Source organism: Nothoprocta perdicaria, unplaced genomic scaffold, assembly GCF_003342845.1.
Source record: "Nothoprocta perdicaria isolate Ctin4 unplaced genomic scaffold, notPer1 scaffold_9, whole genome shotgun sequence".
Taxonomy (NCBI): domain Eukaryota; kingdom Metazoa; phylum Chordata; class Aves; order Tinamiformes; family Tinamidae; genus Nothoprocta; species Nothoprocta perdicaria.
In genome coordinates, this window is record NW_020456198.1 from 8638415 (window position 1) to 8663903 (window position 25489).

At 50.2% G+C, this 25489-nt stretch overlaps 1 protein-coding gene across 4 annotated transcripts; it reads right to left on the minus strand.

Moving 5' to 3' along the window:
• Nucleotides 1-5965: 5965 nt before the first annotated feature.
• Nucleotides 5966-25097, minus strand: IP6K2 (inositol hexakisphosphate kinase 2). 4 transcript variants are annotated; one of them, XM_026052512.1, is made up of 6 exons: nt 25080-25097; nt 12671-12970; nt 10339-10561; nt 9617-9792; nt 8047-8222; nt 5966-6744 (listed from the first exon to the last, which is right to left on the minus strand). In XM_026052512.1, the coding sequence occupies exons 2-6, from the start codon at nt 12870-12872 to the stop codon at nt 6247-6249; spliced, it is 1275 nt and encodes a 424-aa protein (XP_025908297.1). In that variant the 5' UTR covers nt 12873-12970; nt 25080-25097; the 3' UTR covers nt 5966-6246. The 4 variants fall into 4 exon arrangements, with proteins under 4 accessions (XP_025908297.1, XP_025908295.1, XP_025908296.1 ...); XM_026052510.1 differs by lacking the exon at nt 25080-25097 and adding an exon at nt 23254-23303; XM_026052511.1 differs by lacking the exon at nt 25080-25097 and adding an exon at nt 22968-23024.
• Between the last annotated feature and the right edge of the window lie 392 nt (nt 25098-25489).

Genomic DNA, 25489 nt, shown 5'->3' on the forward strand with positions numbered 1-25489 from the left:
CAGGCTGCCCAGAGAGGTTGTGGAGTCTCCTTCTTTGGAGATCTTTAAAACCCGCTTGGATGCAGCCCTGTGCCACGTGCTCTAGGTGACCCTGCGTGAGTAAGGGGGTTGGACTCGATGCCCTCTGAGGTCCCTTCCAACCTTCGGCATTCTATGATTCTATGATATGCGCACGGTGCACATGCACAGGTTGCATGCGCACACCACACGCATTGCACAAGCACACCACACACACCGTGTAGCACACACAAGCACACACACATACCCTGCACGTATTGCGCACACACACCCTGCACTACACACATTGCACACGTGGCACACACCCACACCCGTCCCACGTACACAGTGAACACACGTGGCCCTGCACATCCCCCTTGCCTCCCCCGCACAGCCCTGCAGCTCCAGTGCGGAGCGGTCACTGCACCGGGGACACAGACGCACGGTCCTCACCGCACACAGGGGCGCTGGGCTGAGCGGGGGCGTGGGGGTGAGTGGCACCTGCCATACAAAGGGGCTCCGCTCCCACAGAGCCCTGGCAGGGCCCCACGGGGCTGGGGGCAGCACAGGGGCTGCCAACGTTCAGCATCACCCCAGTGGGAGAGCGGTGGCTCCATTGGGACACCCTGTCATCAGTGACCCTGTGTCCCCAGGAGCCCCCATGGGGCTGCCGCTGCCAGGGGAATGGCCTCCAGGTGCCAAGGCCAAACAGGGCGGCACCAAAGCCATGGGCAGAGTGGTGCGGGGCAGTGTGGAGCAGTGTGGAGCAGTGTGGAGCGGTGTATAGTGGTGTGGAGTGGTGTATAGCGGTGCGGAGCAGTGTATGGTGGTGGAGCAATGCGGTGCAGAGCAGTGTGGCTGGTGCAGAGCGGTGCAGAGAGGGGCGGTGCAGGGGGGTGTAGTGCAACACCGCAGTGCAGAGTGGTGCGGAGCAGTGCAGAGTGGAGCGGGACCCAGCAGCGCGGAGCGGAGCCGTGCGGGGCAGTGCAGGGCCGCACGGTGCTCTGGAGCGGTGCAGCGCGCTCGGCAGAGGGCAGTCCCGGCCTGCAGAGCCGCACGCGGCGCTGGCTGCAGCTCTGCCCCGCCGGCCACCCCGCCACAAGCGCCCGCGCGGCCTCGTGCTGCGCTGGGCCGCCCTGCAGAGCGAGCGGCCACGGCCCCATGCAGAGCCTCCCGCAGCACCGTGTGGAGCCAGTCTGCAGCGGCCAGAGGCACCTTGGGCTCTGCAGCCTCGGGGGACAGGGAGGCCAAGCCCCAGCGGGAGCCCCGGGGCGGATGGAGCCCAACCGGGGGGATGTCTCGTGCCGAAGCAGGTACCCTCCCGTGGCTGTGGCACCCTCGGGGGACGCACAGCGTGGGCCGTGGTCTGGAGGACACGTGGTGATCACCGAGCCGCGGGCACAGCCGCCTTGCCCAGGCGCAGCACAGGCAGTGCCGGTGTCACCAGTGTCACCGTTGTCACGCTGTTCAGCGTCGGCCCGTCTTTGCGCTCCAGCTCCTTGGGCCGGGGCAGTGGGAGCCCCGGAGCTCCCCTGATCCTCGCATTCGGAGAAGGGCGTCCGGGAAGGAGAACCCACGGATCCCCCAAGCAGCATCTCCCTGGGGCGGCCCTGCCAGCAGCTGAGGGCATTGCCCGGCACCAGCCAAGGGAGCCCAAGGAATAGGTGGGGAACGGGACGGGCTCGGGACGGGAACGGCTGTGTGTTTCCGCAGAGATTAGCCCGTGTTTCAGGGTGAGGTTTCCTTGCTGTGGACAATGCTGGGCCTCTTCCTGAGTCCCTCCGCGGGGGCTCCACGTGCCCTGTCGCGGTGGCACCACTGCGGTTGGCAGTACCGGGGGCAGCCAGGCTGCCTTGCTGTGCCGGGGCTCCCTCCTCCGCTCTGTCCTTATAGCGGTGCCGCCTGCTCCAGGACCCCGCGAGTCCGGGGCGAGGGAGGCTGCAGCGCCGCGGCGGGAGGTGCCCGTGCCCTGCAGCGGCCGCCCTGCCCTGCCCCGGCCCCGCTGGCCCCGCTGGCCCCGCTGGCCCCGCTGGCCCCGGCCCAAGGGACAGCAAAGGTCGCTCAGCCCCTGCAGCCCGGGACCCGGCTCGGCCCAGGGCGGCCCCCGCGGGGCTCGGCCCCGGCCCCGCTGCTCCGGGGGCCCCGCAGGACCCTGCAGGACCTGGCGCCGGCCCAGCGCCTGTCTGCGCGGCGATGGTGGCGCTGGCTTTCCGCGAAGGCAGCGGCACAGCGTGTGCCAGGGTGAAGGCGCCGCCTCCCGCTCGCCCCGCGCCCCGGGAGCCACCCGGGAATCCAGCCGGGCTCCTCCGTAGCCGCGGCTCTCAGCAGCCTTCGGAGTCCTGGAGCGAGCGCGAGCGGGGCCGTCCCCAGCACCCCGGGGTGCGCGGGGAGCAGCGGCCGCCGCCAGCCCTCCTGCGGGAAGGCTGGGAAGGGCCTGGAGGCAGCAGCGGCGCCCGGCGGGACCCCAGCGGGACCCCAGCGGGACCCCGACACTGGCGCTAGCGGCTGGGCTGGCGGCGGCTCTTAGCGGGGCCCCGGGACCCCCGGGCGCAGTGCGATGTCGCTGGACAGGCCGGCTCCTCCGGGTGCTTTGCAGCCCTCCCGTGCCCACACGGGGCCCGTGGTGATCCCGGGGCGGCACCGGCAGCTCCGCGCCAAGCGCGGCCTCCGCGCGGCCCCCGGAGCGGAGCTGCCGCTGGGGAGCCCCGCACGGCTCTGCGGGCCGGAGCAGCAGCCCCTGCGGGCCCTTGCACAACCGCGCACAGGATGGAGCCAGGGCCACCTACACTTATATAATTCCACGCTGCCGCTTGTCAACACATTGCAAAACGGAGGCACGGAGGATCGTTCTACTTTTAGGCATACAAATATTATTGTGCACCAGCCTTTCTGGGCGAAAAGTCACCTGGAGGCGGGAGGCGCTGCCGGGAGCCGCCGCTCCGGAACCCACAGGGCGCAGGGCGCGTGTCCCCGGGAAGGGCCCTGGGCACCGATGGAGGGGATGGAGGGGCCGTCCCAGTGGGAGAGCCTCCCCCGGGAGCAGGGAGGGGGCTGCCAGCGGCGAGGGCCCCCCCAGCGCCGCTGTTCCTGCGGCAGGAGCCCCGCGCGGCCCCGCGCGGCCCCCGGGGACGGGCGCTGCTGGGGAAGGGCCGCGGCGCCGGCCGGGAGCGGGGAGCGCAGCGCGGGCGCTGCCTTGCGCAACCCCCGCCGGGCCGCCCGGCCCGCCCCTCCCTCGGCCGCGGGAAGGAACATCCAGCTGCTGTCAACAGCTGGAATTCCTAGAAACAGAGAAGACAGAAGGTCGCGCGAGTGCAGGGAGCGCAGTGGGAAGCGCGGGGAGGGCGCGAGGCCGGACACGCTTGGGAGAGGGCGGCAGCGCAGTCGGGACACGCTGCCCGCGGCGTTCAAGCGCTGCTGCCCGTCCGACAGGAACAGCCCCGCGCCCCCCCGATGGGAAGTTCCTTCCCAGAGAGGAATGAGAGGAGGGCAGCCCAGGAGCGGGGCTGCTGGAGCCTCCGGCCTCGGGTGCTGCGCGGCTCTGGGGGGTCCCAGCGCCCTGGGGGGGCAGCAGGGGCTGCCCCGCGCATGGGGACACGCAGGGCACAGCGTGCAGGCCTGCACCACCGCGAAGCCCTGCTGGGCCCGCCTGCAGCAGAAGGGAGGACTTCCCTGCACCAGGAAACGGCCGGGGAGGAGACCAGACCCGGGGGAGCCGCAGGCGCCACCGGACGGGCCGGAGACGGGGACGTGCGCTCAGGAGCGTCCTCACGGGGCAGAGCCCGGCCTGGCCCCGGGAGCTGCCGGTGACACGGCCGGGGACCCGTGGGTACCACGCACCCCAGACGTGCCGGCAGCCGCAGCAGCCCCTGCTCCGGGTGCAGCGAGGGCTGCTTCCCAGCCGGGCGCTTCGCTGTGCTCGAGGCGCGGGGCTCCTGGGCCCGGGCGCAGCCGCGTGCCGCCTGCCCGCAGAGGGGAGGCCGCTGCCTGGCGGCAGCTCCGCACGTGCAGGCGCGCGCGGGGTGCAGGGTGCAGGGAGCGGAGCGCAGGAGCGCGGCGCTGTCTGCTGGCAGCCCGGGCTGACGTTACGTAACCACCGCTGCACAAACACCAGAGGCTGCTTGAAGGAACTTGGGCAGAGCAGCGCGCGGGGCAAACACTCCTGCTCCCGGGCTCGCCAGGCTAGCGTTCCGCTCAGGCTCACGTGCTGCCGGGGCTGCCTCTTCACCCCGGGCGCCTGGTCTGCCGTGAGCGGAATGCGCCTCCTCGCTCGGCCCAGGACGCTTCTCTCCCCAGGGATTTAAATCCAGATGAACCTGGGGAGTTTTCCCTCCTGACTATTTGATCTCGGCCTTCTAAAGGCACTGGGAACAGTCACCGCGTTGCCCCCTCTCCCGTCCCTCTTGCTCCCGCCCTGGCAAGCCCCACGAGCGCGTTTGTGCCACTGGGCAGCGCTGCCCCCCACTGACCCACACTCAGTTCTGGTGCCGCCATGGAGCAGCACGGGCTGCCGCGGACTGGGATCGGGCTCCCCGTGCTCCCCCCGCACACACTATCGGCACCTCCATCCCCATCACTGTGTGCACCTCGACCCGGGCTGCTGCCCCCAGCAGCCCCCAGCCCTCAGTGGCCCCGTTCCCCCAGTCCCGAGGCAGCAGCTCCCCGGGCGCCGGGCCCTGCCCATGGGCAGCAGAGCCCTGGGCGCTGCGGGGCGGCTCATCCCCTGCCGCGGCTCCTCCGCTCACCCTCCGGGCGTCACAAGTGCGGTAGAGGGCAAGTCCCGTCAGAACCGCGTCACGCCAGCGAATTGCAGACTGCAGCGTCTCACACGGTATCGGATGAGTCTGCACCGGCGGCTTTATTTGTGCTCAGCACCCGCGCCGCGACGTGACTGCGCCACATGCCAGGAGACTTAGTGTTAGCTTCTTAGCAGAGGGCATCCCATTCTAAGCAGAAGTGAAGGGGAAGCGTCACGTTGCAGCGGGTGATCCCCCCTTGTCCCGTGTACCCTCTCACTTAAGCAGGAAGCTCCTCCGGGCAGTGCTGAGCGCGGTGGGAAACGGAGGGTGCCGGGACCATGCGGCAGGGCCCCACGGGACCACGGCAGGCTGCGTCACAGCAGCAGAGCCGCTGCAAGAGAGAGCTGCTTAACACTGACCGGAGCTGGCACTTATGTCCAAAGGGAAGCCACAAAGGGCTTCAGGAGCCAAGATGGAAAGTCCCTTGGGAAGTACAGAAGAGCACGGGAGAGTCACCAGGAGAAGGGGCCGGGAGAAGGGGGGCAGGAGCCGGGGAACAGGGGAGCAGCGGCGCTGGGGGCAGCGCTGCCCTGCAGGGCCCAGCCCGCAGCCTCCCCGCGGAGCCGCCGGCACCGGGATGCTGCTCCCTGCACCCTTCCCAAGCCCACGCCTCTCCCTGCGCCTTCCTGAGCCCTCTTGGAGCTCCTTGTGCCCGGGCCTCTCCCTGCGCCCTCTCGGAGCTCCCCACGCCCAGGCGCCCGCTGCACCCACAGCCCCTCAGGCTGCACACCAAGGTGAACAGCTCTTGCTCGGCTTTCTGCACCGTGTTACAGACCACACCGAGGGAGGCTGCCCTGCAAAGAGATCAGCGTTCCTCTGCTGGAAGAATTAACAGCATGGGGTTCTGCTGCGCCATCCCTCATTTCAGTTATCCAGTCTTCTTCTCCCCAGCTGCCCTTTCTGACGTGTTTCAGGTCGGGAGCGCAGGAGCTCTCCAGTCCAGCCAGTCCCTCTGCAGTCTTTGCGGCAGGCTGTGCCAGGGCCAGCGCTCTCCACGGCCTCCAACGGGATATCCTCCTTCCTGATGGGGGCCCAGAACCGCTGCAGAGTCACCACGGGCTCAGCGAGAGCCCAACAAGCCCTGCCCACTTCGCTCCTGCACCGCGCACATGGCAAGAGCTCAGCTCCCTTCCCTCCTCGGTCACCAGCAACGACACAAGCACCACTTACAATGAACAAAAAGAAGTTTATTGGAACGTATACACACAGGGATAACAGAGGTATCTGAGTAATCAAATATGGAATGTTTAAGAAAGTTAAAATAAATAAGGATACCAAGTTTTGCCAGTGCTAGGTCCAGCACCAAAGTAAGTAAATGCCACCTGAACACGTCCGACTCTGCCGGGCCCATCCCTGCAGAGTCTGTAAAGGTTCCTACCACCAGAAAGTGGCCAATAATTTTGGAATACAAAGAGTCACTATAGTGCTTTCTACTGATGTGCATTCAAACTGTTTATTCGCTACTTTCGTCTCTTATTTCTTTAATAATATCTATTAAGTTCTGGAGTCCAAAAACATAACCCGTGTCTTGGCCCTCATGCACCACGCTATCTTCTCCATAGTACTTGCAGGTTGTGTGGGCAAAGTCTATCATACGGACGTCAACAGTACTGGCAGTCGGTTTGTAGGCATAGGCTCCTGCTGATTCATCCGAGGATTCCTCGGAGAGGTCCTCCAAGTCCTCTGGGTCCGAGTCGACAGCAACTTCCTGCCTTTCCTTCCCATCATAGATGATCAGCAAGGAGCTAGAATAGAAGCGGTAAGACTCTTGTTTCTCTAAGACAGATTTGAGTTCAGTCAGTTTTTTAATAACAGATTCAAAAAGTTCCCTGCGCAGGTATTTGCCATTATGAAAGAACTGGTAAAGTGCTTCTTTAAATCCTTGGACTGAGAGTTTTCTGCCATGGTACTTATTCATGAACATCAGCTGGCCAGTGCCTGCCTGGTAGACCTATTTATGCAAACACACAAGACAAGAAAAAAAAAAAAGAGTTATAACCGAGTCAAAGCCCTGAAGAAAAGGCACAGTATAGAAAGCTTTTACAAGATGACTTATGCGTCTCTTAAAAATGCTCTTGCCCAGTTACAAGAGCTGTTAGCAACAACAGTATCTATGGAACTCTGAGGCACGGTGGAAGTGGGAAATTGCTTCAGTTCAGACTTGAAGTTTTCCACTTGGAAAGTAAGAATGAGGAGCTTAAGCGAGATTAGGAAAGCTGTGGCTGGGATGCCTAAAGACAAGCTCCAACGTGCGCCACAGCCGCTCACCCGGCTCAGGATCTGCCCTCCCGCACCAGCGTGCTCGGCTTTAAGTGACACCGCACTCCTAAATGAAACTAAGCCGTATTATCCTTCAGGAAGGCTCCTGCCTGCAGCAGAGCGTGCTGTACATCGCCCAGGTCAATAATGCCCGAAAAGAGCAGGGTTACGTGGCCCTCCACAGCTCTTCCTGGTTTTCTAGTACAGCTTTATACTGGGAAGGTCAATAGACAAACAGGCCCCAACTAATCCCAGAACTGTGGTTAAAAAAACAGCAGCTCCCATGCTTTGATTTCTGGCTCGTGCTTCTTCCTGAACTTAAACAGTGACCCGAACACCAAACATACAGAAAGTCATGCTGTGGAGCAAGTCCAAGCAAACACTGCTGGCATTCTGGGAATCTACTGGATGGGAGGAAAGAGGCTTCAAAAAAAGCCTCAAAAGGCAAACAAGTTGTTTTCCTCATCACTCCAGGAACGCAGGAGCACATAAACAGAAAACAGGGGTGACAGAGGTGAAAGTCCACACAACTTTGTCTCCTTATTTGACCACTAGTCTTATCAAATCGACCAATTCACTTTACAGCAAGTCTAGCCTTAGCAGTGGAAGGCCCATGAGTTTTGCACCTCTCCAGAACAAAACTGATTGTTAAAATTCTGGCAAATCTCCACATGCTTTTTCAAGGTGCATTCCATGGGTGAACAGCATCTCCTTTCAATTTCTTCCTACATTACCTTAAGATGCTAACCCAATCTGTAATTTTAAAACAGTTTTGGTGGAAAGTGTTTTCTGCTCTGAGCACACATTCACTGCGATGCTGAGACTTCTGCAGGTTGCTCCTAAACTGGGCAGTGAGGCTCTCAAGCCTCATTCCTCTCACCGAGGAAAATACAGAATCTCAAGCAGTGACACACAGGGTGATGATATCAGCCTAAAACCAGCAGAAACGGGGACAAGGTTGGTCCAACGGGTATGTAAGCCCTTTTCCTCTCACCTGCATGCCACAGACGCGGACCCCGATGACGGCCGACGTGCTCTGCTGGCACTTGCGGATCTGATTGGCCTTCTTCTCTTCGGAGGCGTCGTCGCCGTGCTGCCGCGTGCCCATCTTGAGGTCCAGCACGCACGGCACTTCGTACCGAGACGTCAGGTTCTCCAGCAAAATAAATTCTGTCTAGTTAAGGAACAACCCTTACAACAAGGAAAGCACTCTAAAACACTACTCCAGAGAATTTTATAATATCAAAACCTTGAATTTAAGGGACCCAAACATTCCCACTGTATAGTGGCCTATGAAAAACGACCACGACCTGCACTTGGCATAAAACTGAGTAGTTATCTCAGGTCCTGCTCTCTAGTGAGGCAGGTAAATTTCCAAATACTAAGCAGAAAAGACACCAGGGTCACCTTTTCAGCTCAGTCAGGTCTCATCAAACAAAAGCCCACTTTATCATTTTTCAAATGCAGATATTTAATCAGGCATCTGAAGCTGAGAACTAGAAGTACTGCCTATCTAGCAAGAGACTTGCTTTTCTGTAGGAAACCCTTATTCTGTATGCCTCAGCTCCCACTCGGAACGGGAGACCTTTTTCACAACACTGCCAAAATACCCAAGTACAAAACCACTGCAGAACAAGTATTACTATGCTAGAGATATCATATATTGCCACTTAGATGATTAGCAATCATTTACAGTGACATATGGAAGATACCAGCATTGAATATTTTCTGTTTTTTTGGAGCAGTTAGTATTCAGATGTGTTTTAGTAATTCATTCATGGAAACACCTCATGCATGAGAATTTGTTTAACCAAGATATTTCCTTAACTACAGATAAAGATTTCTGCTGTGTTTGCCAGTTGTACCCAAGCCTGTGTAAGGTGAAATCTCATTTTTCATACAAGTAGGGTGGAAAGACCTAGGGTGGAGCTGTTTGCCTGCAGCTCCAGAACACACAAAGAACCTGCTCCAAGTTTCAGGCACTCATAGTTACCGTTCCTGTGTTCTTCATGCTCTAGATCTAACTAACAGCTTAGAGTCAGCTGCCTTTTATCAAGAGGGCTTGTCCAAAAGAAATTGCTAGAAGCAGGCAAGTCCTCATATCAGAGCAGACTATGACCTGTATTTAAAGCAGCAGCTAAAAGTTGCTGTGAAGGGAAAAAGGAAGCTAATTTTTAGATCACCCCAGAAACAAGTACTGATGGCTCCTGCGAAGGAGAACAGCAGCAGCAGCACTCCTCCTTGGAAAGCTGCCACTAGGAAACTGGCTTTATGGAAGATTCCAGATGTAGCATGCTGTAAAACTTTCCAACTAATGAATTCACAACTTGTACTGAATTAAAGTGCTTGAACTTCCTAGCACAGCCACATCATTATGTGCTAGAGAAGCCCACGTTCCACAAGGGCTGGCAATCTCTTCAAAGTCACTACATAAATCATGACTGTAAAGAGTCTCTTTGGATTACAGTTACAGTCTACGTTGTATTTTTATTCTGACATGTCCAAGAAATAAAAAGCAGAGCCCTATTCATTCCATTGCCATGAGATTTTTCAGGAAAGGATACTATATTGATTCCGGTGTTTTGCATTTTCCTTCATCCGCTGTAACTGTTGCTGGTGACATTTCATACTCCAAGGATTATGGTGTTTAAACTGTGAACTGACATTTCCTTTTTTCTCTACACTGTAATACAAGACTTCAGACTTCTTGAGCCACTCGAATTCCTCCTCTAACTTGTGACTAAAAAAAAAGAACAAAGCAGCAAATTAGAGAGCTACTAGAGAAAAAAAGCTCCAATTGTCAATTGTTTTAACTCTTCAGACTGTTTTGCTCTCCATCACTACCAACAAACAAAAAACCAGCGTTTTATATTCTGTATGGCTGAACAATTTGCCCATCAGTAATATTTCAATCTCTGTAAAGCTATTTCCATAAACTAGTATCTAGCCAAACATGTTACAGAGTAGAGCACGGAATAATTCTATTTATACATTTTTAACCTCTCTGAATTGCTTCTGTAGAAGCAGATGGGAAAGCTTCACATACATCAGAAAACCCTTTTTAATTGACCATGGCAGGGGAGGAGAGGTGGACGCAAAAACAAGGGATCCATGACGAACTAGTTTCCTTACCGAATCTGACTGCATTGAAGAGGTCCCCAAAAATCCCAAAAGTCAGGATAAGAGTTTTGCTCTAGAAATCTGGAATCCCCCTCCCAGTTTAGCAGAGCACAGTGCCCTGTACCCTTCAATGCTCTGCATTCCCACTTGCCCCTACCAAACATACCTTTTCATTTTCTCCTCCTTCCTGTGCTGTCGGACCCACTCCTTAGGGATCTTGTCATTCTCCAATAACATTGTCTTTTTGTTAGTCCATCGCAATAGCTTACTTTTGGGTTCACAATCAGAATTATCTAAGTTTTCCAGGTTATCATGGTCCCCATTTAATGGATATGCTATTAAGCATAAGTTTCCATCTTCATCCTCCTCAAAGCTCACCGATACCACACCTAAAGAGAAAGAGGCAACAGACAGTTAAGAATTGCTGAAGTGACAAGGAAGCCTTTTGCAATACATGATTTTTTTTACACTAAGAATATAGCAACTTTTGCTTTTTCTCTTACCCTCGTCCTTAGCATATCTTGCCACAGGTCAAACCTCATCTGCCAGTCTAACAAATATCAAAACACCTAGACAAAAATAACACCTCACAAAAGACAATTTATCAGGTTGACAAAACAATACAAAAGATTCTTCTCTCTGTTGCAGAGTCAAGCAAGGACCAAATAATAACAGGAGACAACTTCAGTTAATAAATTTTTTATTAATTAAAAAAAAATCTGACTGGTCTGACCCTTAGAGAGATGTAGTAAAACACTATTTTCAACTTGCATTGAAAAGTATCCTACACAGAAAAACACCAAACGCTTTAGGTTTGCATAACCACAAAGCAGAAAGCATTTATCCAAACAAGATTTGGTAATAAATTCCCAGACAAGAGGAATGATGTGCAAGCAAAGCAAAACAAGGATTACGTCACGTTACAACAGAAACTAGTTCCAAGGCTTCCACACAGAATCATCACATTTAATTATACATTGGATTCTTCTCTGGGGAATATATTTTATTGATATTGGTTACTCAGCAATCTCGTGAATAACAAAATGCCATACAAGACAAGTCTGTGGTACACAAACATGGTGAACCTTGAAAGCATTTTTCTCATTCTCCTCTCAAGTGTCTCTAGAGCTCTGCATTGCACTGTTTTAGGAGTCCTAGTGGAGAGCTCTGACAGAAGTGCCCTCAGTGCCACATTAGCACATTTCAAAGCTTAACGAAGAAGCCGCAACAATTTTCTGATTTTGTTTAATTTCAGTCCTCTCTCTTTCTCCTCACATCACTCAATCTGCACAGTCCTTGCAGCTCATCACTAGGCCAGAGTTCACGGCGAGAGACTGGCACTTCTGAACTGGGCAGGCGGCCGGGCTCAGGCTCAGAGCTACGGAGCTGGGGCAGGGAGAGCAGCAGCCCTGAGTGACTTTCCTGCTGCCACACGGGGAAGGACAATGGGGAGGGGGCAAAGAAAAAAGGCAGGACAGCCAGCAAGTGACCTCTGGCTTTATCCTGGAAAAAACAGAGATGGGCCAAGTGACAGTGCTTACCCCTACATACCCCCCCCACACACACACTTCCCCAAAAAGCCATGTACACTAGTACAATTGTTCTGCTATATTTTAAAAGGAACCATTCAAAAGTCTTTTCTTCAACAGTCCATCAGAACTTGCAGCAAGCTGTATCAAAATCTCAGCCCGCAGGGAGTGCAACCCAAACATTTTCCCCAAAATTTTCACCAGTTTCACAACAAACACCGTGCAAAATTTGTTCACCCATACTCGGTTGTTCCAAATACGCTTTAAAAGCAACCCCATTAAAAAAATGCTTCAGACATTATTTATTAATCACAAGGCAGCAGCTCACGGAATAACGAACAAAAAGAGTATTTCTGTTAACTAACGCAACGCTTCAGAGAACTGGAATTTCCACTCCTACATACTATCTGACTCAGCCTCATCACGGCTCCTTGATTCTTGCCTACCTAAATGCCAAACTTTAATTTCTTTAATGGCAGCAACAAAACTGCAAATATTTAAACACAACACTTCACTGACATTTGTTTATTTATTGTGACCAAAGTGAGAGCCAGAGGACAAATCCAAAAACAAACCACAGCTAACCTTACACAAAATATTGTGAACCAATCTTACCAAGTCCCTGTAAACAGACATTAAATAAGTGTCAAAAAAATATTAAAATCTCCACATGAAGTGGAGCATTACTGAAAACATGTGCAAGCTGTTAGCTACTTACCTGTGCCTAAGGGAGATATATGGGCTATCACCAGCAGAGCTGCTCTACTCAATGCTGTTAGTCAGCCCAAGCACCAACATGGCAAGCAATTCCACCCTGTATCTCCATAGCCTGCCTCAGACAACATTGAAATACATGAAAAGAAAACCCTAAAATCTCTTCCACGCAGAAGAGATTTCAGAGATAACAGAGAGCACAGCATGCTTACAGAAGGAAAAAGCGGAACCTCATTCTAAGGTTTGGCAACTTACCCTCATATTGTGGAGTGAATTTACGCATTTCTGTTGGGAGAGTCTCATAGAACTGGTGCTCCCTCTGAATAAGAGGTTTACAGATGGTTTTGTCATTAAACCGGAGGACACAGGAGTGTCCTCCAACCTGGTGAACAAAAGGTTCGAGCAAGACCCCCTTGGAATAGTGCTCCACTTCCATGGCTCCAAATGCTGGGCTCATCCTCGTAGCACATTAGACAGAGGAAGGAGACGGTGGTGAAGGCACTTCAGAGTCAGAAGTGTCCGGGATCTGAAGGTGAGTGCTGTTGATCAGAAAGTCTGTAGAAGCAAACACAGGAGAGGCCCGGGTGTCAGTGTGTGGGCTGGCGGCGGGGCGCGCCGCGGCGGGAGCACGAGCCGCGCGGCGGTGGCGGGCGCACTGCGGGACAGCGAGCCGCACACACTGCAGGAGCTGGGCGCAGGCGGGGGAGCCGCCCCACGCGGGGCGGCCCAGAGAGCGCCCGCCCCGCGCAGCGCTGTGCCCGCCCCGGCCCCACGCTTTAAATGTTCAGCCGCGAGCAGAGTCCAGATTGCGCTCGCAGCCCTCCCATCGGCGCGTGTTTACAGCACCAGATGGAATTATTCCTCCCCCTTGTGTTGAACGTTAACAAAACACACATGCCAAGTCAGCCAAAGCAAGCAGTAATTAAAAATAAGTTTGCAATTCATGCTTTCTAGACAACAACAGCAATCACAAAAATCTACCCAGGCCCAAGGTTGGGCAATTACATCACTTGTTTATTCAAAACAGTGTGCCAAAGACTTAAAATATTCATTGATACTAAGCTTTCAGATGAAAAACATATGACTAAGAAGCTGTTCTCCGAGACCTTATTTTTGCATATGTGCAGCTGGAGGCAGAGCGTTTCATACTATCTGGCTGGCTAAGAAGTATCTGTTATTATGTCCCTATGACTTCATCCTACTCAAATCTGGCCAGTTTCCAGTTTCATGCAACTTGTGTTTTGATACGCAACTAAACATGACATCTAAAAAAAACTATGCGTGTCCTAATCTGTCGCTTTCAGTAAAGTTTAGGTTCAGTTGCTCTAATTTTAGATCCAAGTTTTAATGATTAACTTTCTGCATCTAAAAACAACCTTATTCTTGTTTTGTCTGAAGATCATTACACGAACAATAATGCACTTGATTCAAAGAGACCACAAAGTGTTCTAGGTCACCGGTCTATTTTTATTTGTCCTCCTTAGATATTTAATGGCCTTACGTTAACTTTAAAGGCAGAGAGCCGCAGGCTTAAAGCGGTGGTGCGAGCAGAAGTATAAACGCCTACGGCATGCCTCCTACGTAAGGACATTAATCGAATTAAGCAGCTAAACAGCTTAAAGAAACAATAGGTCAATCAACTAAACTCCAACTCCCAGAATGTTTATCTGCAGCTAAGGATAACAGATCAATACTGTTTTACTCACTGTACTCTAGCTGGCTTCCCTCCCCCTTTTTGTAATTTTTTGAAAAGCTACATTACTTCTTTTGACTGAATTATTAAATGAAGAAATAAAGATTTGGAGCACCTCTACAGGAATACAGAAAATTTTACCTGGGACAGTATTTCCCTAAAACACTATTTAAGAGTTCAGCTGTATTTTAAGGTTAGTGCATAAGTTAATAAAACTTCCATTCTCTATTTGCATTGCTATCATGGCGTTCTCATAATGTAGTTATTATATGCCCAAATAAACATCTACCATAATATTAGGAGCTTGACAACTTAAGCGAAACATGGCTTAAACTCTCATTTTCACCCCAGACACCAACCACTTCCAAAAGTCTATTCAACTACAGCTACCTCAAGCTAACTGCAGTGCCTAAAAAGAGGGAAACCAGCTCACCCTCGCCTGACCTCAACCTCAAAATCTTGCATCTGATCAGTGCCAGGAAGAGCCACCGGAGGCAGGTGGCACTGACAGCACTTCAGAGCCCCAGGACACTCAGAATACCCGTGCTGCGCATCTCCTTGCCCTAACCAACCACACTGGCAGAAGGCCATGTTCCCCCTCCACATTTACTCAATCAACATAGTATTCATTTATCAGTGGGTATGAAACTTACTGCAAGCTTTCCCACCTTCCCAATTATTCCTGATGTAGACATCTATTGACGCAGCTGAAGTTTTCCAAACTAGAATATGGCTTGAAACAAAGCTTGAGTGTGGCTCAGAACATTCCTTACTACAAATACCCCTTGCATTCTCCAAGCCTGGCCAAATTTGCCATAGAATAAGTATTTCCATGTTTTCTTATAAATTAATCAGGCCACTTGTTTTAAGCAAAACACTATCAAAAGTCGTTCACCCTAACAACAACTAGTACTAGTCCCACTGCACCAGAGCTGGGGTTTGAAGTTAAATCTTACAAATGACTGCACTATATACACAGCTATCTACAAAAAGTCCCCCCAAAACAGGTGAGACAAAACACCTTGTTTTCCCAGCACATCTTCAGGGAGCTCATTAGGAGTAGTTTAACTTGTTTTCTTTCATATATGCCCAAGTAGCCTAGAGAATATTTGTACACAGTGCACTGCACTCCACTGGCAAATGAATTACCAGGAAAACTTCACTGAGTATGCAGGCTGCTTTTGCTACCTAAGTCTTGAGAGTATATTATATCGTGCAGCTTCCAATTCAGCATCCAATTCAACAGCAAACCAATTTTCACACTTCTGATATTTTAAAATAAAATCTCAGTTATTATTAGATGGCCTTTGTCTTTCGTATTCATGCTGAAAGATTGTATTATTATACCTATAAACTAAAGATCAGTATGCAAATATGCAATTCAGGTTCCATGTACACTGACCTCTCCCACCACATGTTTTCAAATACCTTTAGGAGGATCTTTGGTTCAAAGGATACTTTAGAAAAAACAGTAAATGCATTATTCCTCCATAACCATCAAGTATTTCAAGAGGAAAAAAAACCCTACAAACTTGAATAAACTAAGTATAAGCTTGCCTGCTCACAAGCAGTAATAATTAGCATAACTAATGTGATTCTTAAACTAAGAAGTAAAGATGTGAAAAACCAAACCTGCAAAACAGAAGGTTCATGTAGAGACCGCATTTTATTCTCATTAATGGCTCACATTGACTAGCCATAGGATACTATAGTGAAATCCTGTTTTGACAGAGCTCAGACCTGACACTAATCTCAGGTGATGGCATTCTGAGAGGTGCTTCACGTCATTATAGCTTCTCAACTTAGTCCCACATGTAATTGCATTAAAAAAAAAAAAAGAAACATCCTCTGGAGACCACAGCTCTTGCTTAACAGCGCTGCCCTTCATAAGAATCGCATACAAGCAATACCTTCTCCCAAATGGCAGAACTGCTGACAAAGAGTTGTCCTCCTAATCTGTATCTTCATTAAAACAGTGGTCTCCAAACTGCAGACTTATTTTGGGTGGCCAATATATGAAGCCCACAAGAGCCATAAATCAGCTTTTACCGTGACAGAAATAGCACACGAGGCTTTTTGTCACCTCCTTTCCCAGTTCATGGCGAAACTGAGAGGAAGGCTGACTGGGACAGCTGCTACCTGCAGACTACAGCTCCTGAAGGCTGTTTTAACTCTGCTGAATCAGCCCGAAACTGCTCCCCCATAGCCAGACAATAAGGCAAGGAAGAAAATCAATGATCTGCTAGAGAAGCCACAGAGCTTTAAAAACCACTCATGAAGGATAAGTGTCATCTAAAAAGGGAAAGAAACGCTCAAAAAATTCAATGCAAAAAGAATATGGTAAGTTTTTGAGACTCCACCATTTTCTTCATGCATAAACTAAAAAGATGTTCAGCTCTGAAACACAAAAATATACACAGAGGACGCAACATCAGGATATTAAGACCAGCAGGCACAATTCTTGATTAGATCTTTGCTGCCATCTACGCCCACAAGATATTTCAGAAAACAACTATATTAAGTTCACCTTAAAAAAAAATAGATGGGGCATTAATTAAGGGTTTAAAGTTATGCTTGATCTTAAAAATATACATACTATTTTTGTTATTTATAAGAATTGGGAACAGCAAAAAAAAAAAAGGAAATGCTGAGCTACAAATTTCTGTGCAACTTATTTATCCTTTTCTGCAGTAAACCCCTATGTGATTATTTCTCCACATGATGTACTCAAGAGATGAGTAAGCATGAGGTTTTATGAAAGCACCCAGGAAGGAACATATATTATTTCAATCTTGGATTTGTATAACTCCTCCGCATCTACATATTGAGGCTAAATGGGCATTCACTTGCAAAGCAGACATAGCGCTGCAGCAATGAGCTTATAACCACCTACAAAAACAACCCTCCCAGGCCCCCAAAATAGAGTAAATTACTTGTGTTAAATTAGGGTAATTAAGCTCAATCAAGGGAAATCACCTTCTTGGGTCAAAAAAGTAACAAAGCAGCTACACAGCCACCTCTCAGAAAATATCTGCAGAACTTCAAGACAACTAAGGGCACCTACAACAGCTTCTAGCTTTCTCCTAACAAGTATAGCAATCAGTGATGATCACTCAGATGCAGGAAGGTATTTCTTAAACTAATTCTGAAAGGATCACAAGCTCACAAGCTCAACACAAGCAATACTCCAGGATATTTGGAGTATTCTTTGTCTATACTACCTGAAATCTGAAGACTTAAAAGCTACATACGCAAATTTCCATAAAGAAATACCAATTTTACCTCTCAAAGTTGTTTTAGCACCTTAAAACAAAAACGGAGACCAGTTATAGGTTAAGTATACCCAGAAAAAAATGAACATGTGAGTATGACCTGTGCATTTTTTTTCCAAAGATTGTGTAATTTAAGGGCTCATTTCTTTTCCAAGAAAAGAAATGCCATGGAAATTAGGAAACCTGAACCAGCAAATCTAAGCTACTTAAACTTACTATTTAGAAACTGATCCATCTTAAAACAGTGTTCTGGCACCAGCAGCTAAAACACCAGTTGCTATAAAAAGACAATACTGCCCTTTGTGACAGACAAACTAAAATAGCATTCAGCCTTTAATCTTCTGAAAATATGACAGCAGGAGCTAGATTGTGTGGACTACACACGAAAAAGTGTTATTTAAGAAATGAAAAAGGAAAAAAAAAAATCAAGGCTCAAAATAAATCCCTGACTCTGCCTACCTCATCATGAATTTAGCAATCTGGTAATTCTATTTCTAACCATTCAATAAAATAAAGTGCTATCTTTGTAATTGCCCACTGAAGTTGCAAATAAGTTGCCACATATAAAAGGCTGATAAAGAAGAAGATTCTTCCCAGTTTTGCTCACAGGCCATGTTTATTTAACTACATAAAGCTTTCTTCTGCCTGCATTCCCATCAGGTATCTTTCGTAACACTTTTCCAACCAGAAGCACTAGTGGTACACAACAGAAGTTTGTTAAGCTTAGATGGCCAAATCCTGCAGCCCAGGATAGCTCCTTGAAAATAAGCTTCCAAAGGAGCACAAAGATAATCTGCAAGTGAGCTATTCCTGGAAGAACAGTGTCAACAACCCATAACCCATCCCATTTACGCGTGTTCATGTGTTTGCCCTATCAACATATTCCCTTATACAAAGGATAGCGTACTTATTTTAAAAAGATACGGTCAAAAGCAGTCCACAATAAAGGCGCCAGAAGGACTTCCATGTCTCGCTACAATTTAAACTACCATCTGATGCTTTTAAGCTTTATCTCTGGTAATCACGGTAGACAGGCCTTGTGCTGGAGTACAGCTATGGCTCATGGGATGCATTTGGCCTATCTTTCTAAATTGTATTTCTGGCTCATAACATACCAAATGAATGAAAATCCATCTCAAGTCAAATAACACAACCTAAACGTGCTTTTTGAACAGAAATGTTTATAGGATGCTGCAATTCTAAGCACTCTTTTTCCCTTACGACACTTGTTAAAGACCTTTACTAATTCATTCCAGAAGGAGGTATATGTTAATTAAGTTCAATCCCCGAACAGAAGTAAAAATAATTTCACTGTGTTTTCTAGAGAACAGCAGGTAAAGACAAGACAGGAGCCTTAAAGACTTAACACGGCGAAAGAGAGTCAAGGGAAAAGTAGTAACTGCTTTTCATAGCAACCATAACTCATTTGGGCACCATTTCTCCTTAACAAGAGGGAGAAGAATCTTGTCTACAAGCACACTCAGATAATACTTCAAAAATGTCTTTTCTTTAAACATTATGCAGTTCATGTTTTCATCTTTTTGTGAACTCAGGATAGCATCTGGAGCCAATTACAGGCTTACACTAGTAATCACTGCCAAAGAATTAATACATGTTAATCTCATTTTACATATTCAGTCAGCAGCATGAAGCCATTCACAAAAACTTTCCAATTCCAATAATCTATAAAAAAAAAGCTTTTACATCAGTTTGACAGCACTGCCTACATCTCTCTGAAAGCTAAAATAATGAAAAATATCTTTTTTATTAGCCCATGTAATGGGACATAAACACAAAGATTCTTATCATCTTGTCAGATACCTGGTGCTCTTACCAGAGGTTGTAAATGCAGCTACTGTTTCTGTGGTTGGCATAACTGTCTTCAGAAAGAAACTATCAGTAGCCAAAATATGGAAACTCTGACAGGATGAGTACTGACAATCTATTTTCTTTTCCAAAAATGCAAGAGAGCACCACTATCTATGCTGTGCTCATGTTCCAATTTTGTATTTCTGAAAAGTGGTGCTCTGCTGGAATAGAAACTTAGGGAGAAATCAGACTTCTGAAAGACCATTTTATTCTTTGGAAGCAAACTGGGCATAGCTATGCAAAATCACTACTTTAACTACAAGAGATTACCATTCAGAATTTAAGATCAAATATCCCTAAAGGTTTTGTATCAACATGGCAACTGAAAGACAGTCCTTCTCTCACACCTACTGCTGTTCTATCCGTATTTATTCCATTTATCCCTCATCACTGAGGGACCGCTCATTTCCACGATTTCTGAAATCACTCCCCCAAAATAGTCTGTCCCCTTCTCATCTGGAGCTGGGTCCTTGGTTTAACATGCAGAGACTTCTGTTCAAGAAGAGATGGATCAAGATACTCAGCACAGCCAAATGGCTACCACGTGAACCCAGCCATTACCTGCTCTGTTTGACTTACAATCAGGTTAACCAGCACACACACAGCTCCACACCAGCCCCAGCACAAGTGGGGCCACCCATCCACCCGAGAACATCCTCCAAGGACATAGAGATCTTTTTCTTGAAGACAAACGCTAAGTGATAAAAATCATTTTATGAGCAAACCTTGACTCTTCCATCACAGTGGTAAATTGTGATGAAACGGCTCCAGTTACTTCCACAAGCAACCCTGATGCAGGGTCATCACAGCCTGCAAGTGTTTGACAACCGGCATATTGACAGAATGCTTTCTCTATCACAAAAGTTATCAGTAGCTTAGTCCAATACACTCCATCTGCAGTGGATGCAGATTCTAGTCCTCAAAGACTTATTAAAAATAAAGAAGCTACAAATACTTTCAGTGGTTATTTGATGCCCCTAGACACCCAACTAATAAGCACTTCATTATACACACCATATCCCTATTTGAACAAAGACAGCAGCTTCCATAATGTATGTATAATTGCAGATTTTGCAGGAGTAAGGTTTTGTTTTAAAAAGATCTGCAAAACGGGAAAAAAGGACAAGTGTTTTGAAACAAAACATATTTTGGATCTACATAAGGTCCAAAACTAACATTCTAACGAGCTATTTTATCAAGAGCTATAGAAATGCTTACCTACAAGTAAACCTTAAAATTATAAAATGTGACCTTTTAACATTTGAGAGCTATTCCTACACAGCTCCAGTAATGCAACAGCCTTAGGTGTGACAGAAAGGCAGATGAAAGAATTAGTAACAAAGGAAAAATCCGCTCCTCTGCAATGGAAAATTTTCCTCTCTTCGAGCAAGCCCCAGAGATGCTTAGCTGGACCCGCGTTGCCTGGATACCAGTCGCAGCTCCTTGCCAGCAGAGAGGCACCGAGCAGCAGCAAATTCAACAGCTGCTAAGTACAGGAACTAGATGGAGATCGCAAGGTTTTTTCCACATGCTAGCATAAGTGACAGACTTCATATAGCGGTTCTAACTCACACCCACCAGACATTTAAAATCTGTATTTTTGATTTTTATGTAATATAAAAATATCTGTTAGCTCTTACCTCCACATCTCAGATTTGTTATTACCCCTTTGAGAACAACAGTAACATGCTACCACCTTTTTTAAGCTCCTGCCATTGCAAGCTTTTGATCTAACATGTGAACTTTCAGAATACATTCTCACCCACAAAACAAGTTCTGCTTTTATGCTTTCCTACATAAGCATTGAGCAACAAGATATTTCATTAAAAAGAAAGTCACACTTTGGTCTACTGATAAGTCACACTGAATCACACTTCACTCCAAAACCTCCAACTGCCCAAGTTTGTGCTCTGCTTCAAACACTGCCCCCAGTGCCTTCCAAGCTGAGCATGGTGTCCCAGGCAGGACAGCATCACAAACGTTACTGAGGAGATGCTCGAGTTGCTCGCTGTGGATTCCAAACTGTTCTGGGCTTGGTGACACACTGACTATGCTTGTGAAACAGCCTTCCTGGCTTCCTGCAGAAATGACTGGAAACCACCCTTGCTTCCAACCACCATCAAGAGAACTATCAATAGTAACTTATTTAATAGAAGGTATTTAATAACAGTTATTCCAAATCTACCAAGTTTAACCCAACTCAATTCACTGGAAGTATTCAGACAGTAAAGAATTTACTACAAAAAACAATTACTACTCAATTTATCCCTTCACATGCAATAGCCTTGCTGAGTCCCCACTCATTGGCACAAGCAGTGTTTTGATCATCAACTCAGCAACATCCACCTCCCATCTCCGCCTACCCGCAAGCCCTCCAGGACTGCGGTCCACAACACCACAAACCAACAGAGCAGGGCCCCCTTAAGACAATGTTTTCCCACAGACACACTCTGGGGAAGAAGCTTCTCTCCCCCAAAGACCCCCTCACCTCTCCACCTGAGTAGAGAACCATGAGTAAGGAGCAGCACAATAGGCAGCTATGAGTTTCTTTCACTAACATCTTCCCTCATTCTCTGTTTTTTTTTTTTTTTCTCTCAGGAGCATAGGCCCAATAAATCTAAACTCTTTCCTGTAAGCAACTGTTTAGAAAAGGAATTTTTGAGAGCACAAACCCTGAGTTTCATGCATCTTTCTGACTATCCTCCAGTTTTCCATCTCTTTCCTGAATCATGGTACAAGATTCTAACCATCAGGAAGAAATGACAGCATAAATTCATGTTACTTGTATGACCCAAACATTAAAGGCAAGTTAACCAATCATTATCTTGAGAAGCTATGAAAGGCAATGACAGAAGAGATGGAAAAAAACAACTTTTCAATTAAAGTAATTAACGTAAAATTATTAAAAACTGCCATAATGAGTTTTAGCTTCTCCTTGCCCCCACAAATAAATTTTGCGATCCTTCCCAAATGCCTGTCATTTTTGAAGAAAAATCCCTAGATGCAAACAGTTAAAACATTTTTCCCCATCTGCCATTATGTTTTAATGAACAAAAAAAACTATGATAACTACCTATAAGATGTTAAGCAACCAAACAGAAGGGAAACAAGACATAATTGTTTAATGAACACATTGGCATGTATTGGGTGGCATGTATACACACAAGCTCAGTTCCCATTCCTAATACTGTAAGCCCCCAAATATGCAAATTACTAGGTTTAAAAAAAAAAAAAACAACTAGTTTCCAAAAAAAGTTCTTATATAACAAAGTTATGAATCAATTCAGCCATTCTCACACATTTAATGGCCTAAAATGACGCTCAAAATCCACCGTAATGCTCAAACTCCAGCGTTTAACATTCCCACTTCATTCCACAGGCTATCCACCAATAACCTGCCGTGCGGCACCTGACTGAAGGGTTAAGAACCCTCCACTCCCATGGGCTTTAACATCAGAGCCAAATTCGGACTGTATGTGACACTGAGCTGCCATGCAGTAAGCGACCCCAGTTGTCAACGAGCATGAAAAGGACGTGAATTAAAGGCATTCATAAAATACCCAAGTGGCCGCAAGACACATAAAGCACCCTAGGGAGAAGGGCGGAAAAATAAAAATAAAAAAAGAACCCAACAGCAGAGGAAATTAAAGCCCAAGCGACACGAGGAAAGACGTCAGTGACCGCGATCAGCATCCTCCCCGGCAGCACCGCGGCCCACCTCTGCACCCCGCTCCGGGGGCAGCCAAGGCTGCTATCGTGTCCGCACCGCCCGTTTTCCTTCCCGCACAGCCCGCAGGGCCCGGGCCCAGCTCCCCGGCGGGCCCGCGGGCTCCGCGCGGCCCGCCCCGCGCTGCCCTTCCCCCGCACGCAGGGCGCTCGCAGCAGCGCCCCCCGCGAGCCCCCCACCCCGAACACCGCGGGCCCCGGGGAGCGCTGCGAGGGGAGCCGGCCCCGGGGAGCGCTGCGAGGGGAGCCGGCCCCGGGGGCACCGCGCCGCCCGCTACCTGCTCCGAGCGCGGCGCCCGCGGCGGCTTCGCCTCTTTTGTTTCTCAGGCGTCAAAATGGCGGCGCGCAGCGGGGCCGGCCCTCCCCCACCCCGGCGCCGCGGCCACGCCCCGCCCGCGCGCGCGCCTCCCCATTGGCTCGGCCGCCGCCGCCGCGCGCTGATTGGCCGGCCCCCGGCGCCGCTGTTGCTAGGGCCGGCGAGGCGGGGGCAGGTGGGGCGCAGGCCCCCGGGCGGGGTGCGGGGGCCGGCGGGGTCCCAGTATGGGGGACAAAGACACGGCGATCCCTGGGCACATGGGGCCCCAGTATGGGGTGTGTAGCACCCAAAGACACACAGGATGCCTGGGCAGCTGGGGCCCCCAGTATGGGGTTTGTGGGACCCAAGAAATGGGGCAACCCTGGGCACATGGGGTCCCAAAATGGGGCTTGGGGGCCCCAAGACACAGGGGGTCCCTGGGCACACGAGGCTCCCAATACGGGGCTTGGGAGGCCCCAAGGCATGGAGCATCCCTGGGTCCACAGGCTGGAGGAGACAACAGGGCCGGGCGCCTGCCCGCGGCCTCCGTGCGCCCGGTCCAGGCCCAGCTCCTGGTGGCGGCTGCTCCTCCTGGGCTGTCCTCACACCACAGAGCCTCCTGTAGGCACAAACGGCCGGAGCTCCTACCAGGGTTCCCCCCTGCTCCATTTTATCCCGATTTTTCAGCTCCCGGTGCCCACGGCCTAGCGGCCTTAACGACATTGCGGCTTCCGGAGCTCGCGGGGCAGCGCTAACAGCAGAGCCGCCAGCCTTGTACCAATAAATAAATAATTAATTAAGAAAACTGGATAATGAGATTACCGCAGCTCAAATTACCAAGCAACAGTCTCTCTGACAATGCAGTTAGTAACGCTCTGCCGTCTATTTAACCACGCTAATGAGACGGAGCAGCTCCGCTTGGGTACAAATTACTCGGCGTTTAATTTAAGCAAAGTAAAGGTCAGCGAGACGAAAGCGGCGCGAGCGGCGGTGAGAAAGGCCCTGAGAAATACAGCCCTTGTTCCAGGAGGGAACTGCCGTGGGGTTCCATCGCCCTTCCCGAGGGACGGGAACATCCCGGTGCTCGGCGTGGCCTGGCTCTCCCCGGGCCTTGCAGCGCTTCCTGCTGCCCTTCCTAGTGAGCCGGGCAGCGATTCCAGGGCGCGCGAGTCGCTGGCGTCCCGCCCGCGCCGGGATCGGCTTCCCTGCTGCAATTCATGCCCCTGATAGGACGCTGACGCCCAGGCTGCCTCGGCAGGGCCTCTGCCTCGGCGCCCGGGCACGTCCCCAGCGCCGCCCTGCGCGGGGACACCGGGGACGGCTGCAGCCCGCACCCGCCCGCGCCCGCTGGAACGAGCTGCAGAAAGCAGCCGCGCCGGCGGCGTGAAGGGACGGGCCGTTCTGCCTCTTTACAGGACACAGACAACGGGGGAGCCGCAGAGCAAACTTCCCTTTCCTGGCCGTGCCAGATGCACCGTCCTGAGGAAACACCCTTGAGCATAAATGCGTGCATATTCATTTCTGTGCCCCCGGACAGCGATCTAGAAATCGCTCCTTAGAGGAACATTACAAAGTCCAATATTATCCTTGTGGTAACAAGGCTCTCAAGTTTTCCTTTATGCCAAAACGCAGGCTGCACCACAGGACAACGTAGGCTGATAATAAATGCAGTAGCTTCCCCTGGAATCAGCCCAGTTCCAGGCGGGACGGTCGCCTTCCAAGCGCACAGTGCCCGTCCACCAGCTGCGCTCCCCGTGCACGCGGCTCCGCGCCCCTTGTACAGCCCCACACCAGTCCCCAGCAACGCACGTGGTTCTAGTTAGTGTTTCCTTGCAAAACACTGCTCAGATGATGTGTCTCGTTCACTAGAGAAAAGGCCAGGTCGCTAAAGGAGGGCAGCACTTAATAGAGAATATGGAAAACACCGTGCTTTAAAGATCTCTCACACGGAAATACATTGCACGTTCTGCCCTCAGTACCAGCAGGGTCAGAAATAATGATAATGATCATTAATAATGATGATGATCCCCTGTGTGGATCTGGCAGGGCAGGGTAACGACGGAGGGGTCGTGCAGTGCCCAGCAAAGGCTGTTTTCTCCCGGGGGGAGCAGGGACCTCCGTGGCTGGGGAGGGAGGACAGGGCTGCTGTCATCAGCCACCACGGGCCAGCTCGGCCCAGCTGCAGCCTGGAGCATTTCTGGGGGACACTGAGAACCTGC

What these genes read in the sequence shown, in the direction of transcription:
- IP6K2 (XM_026052512.1), bottom strand. Translation starts at nt 12,872, where the DNA reads ATGAGCCCAGCATTTGGAGCCATGGAAGTGGAGCACTATTCCAAGGGG. An exon ending in AAGGAGGAGAAAATGAAAAG is followed by an intron (nt 9,793 to 10,338) that starts GTATGTTTGGTA and finishes CTTTTTTTTTAG; the next exon opens with TCACAAGTTAGAGGAGGAAT. An exon ending in AAAACACCGGAATCAATATA is followed by an intron (nt 8,223 to 9,616) that starts GTATCCTTTCCT and finishes TTAACTAGACAG; the next exon opens with AATTTATTTTGCTGGAGAAC.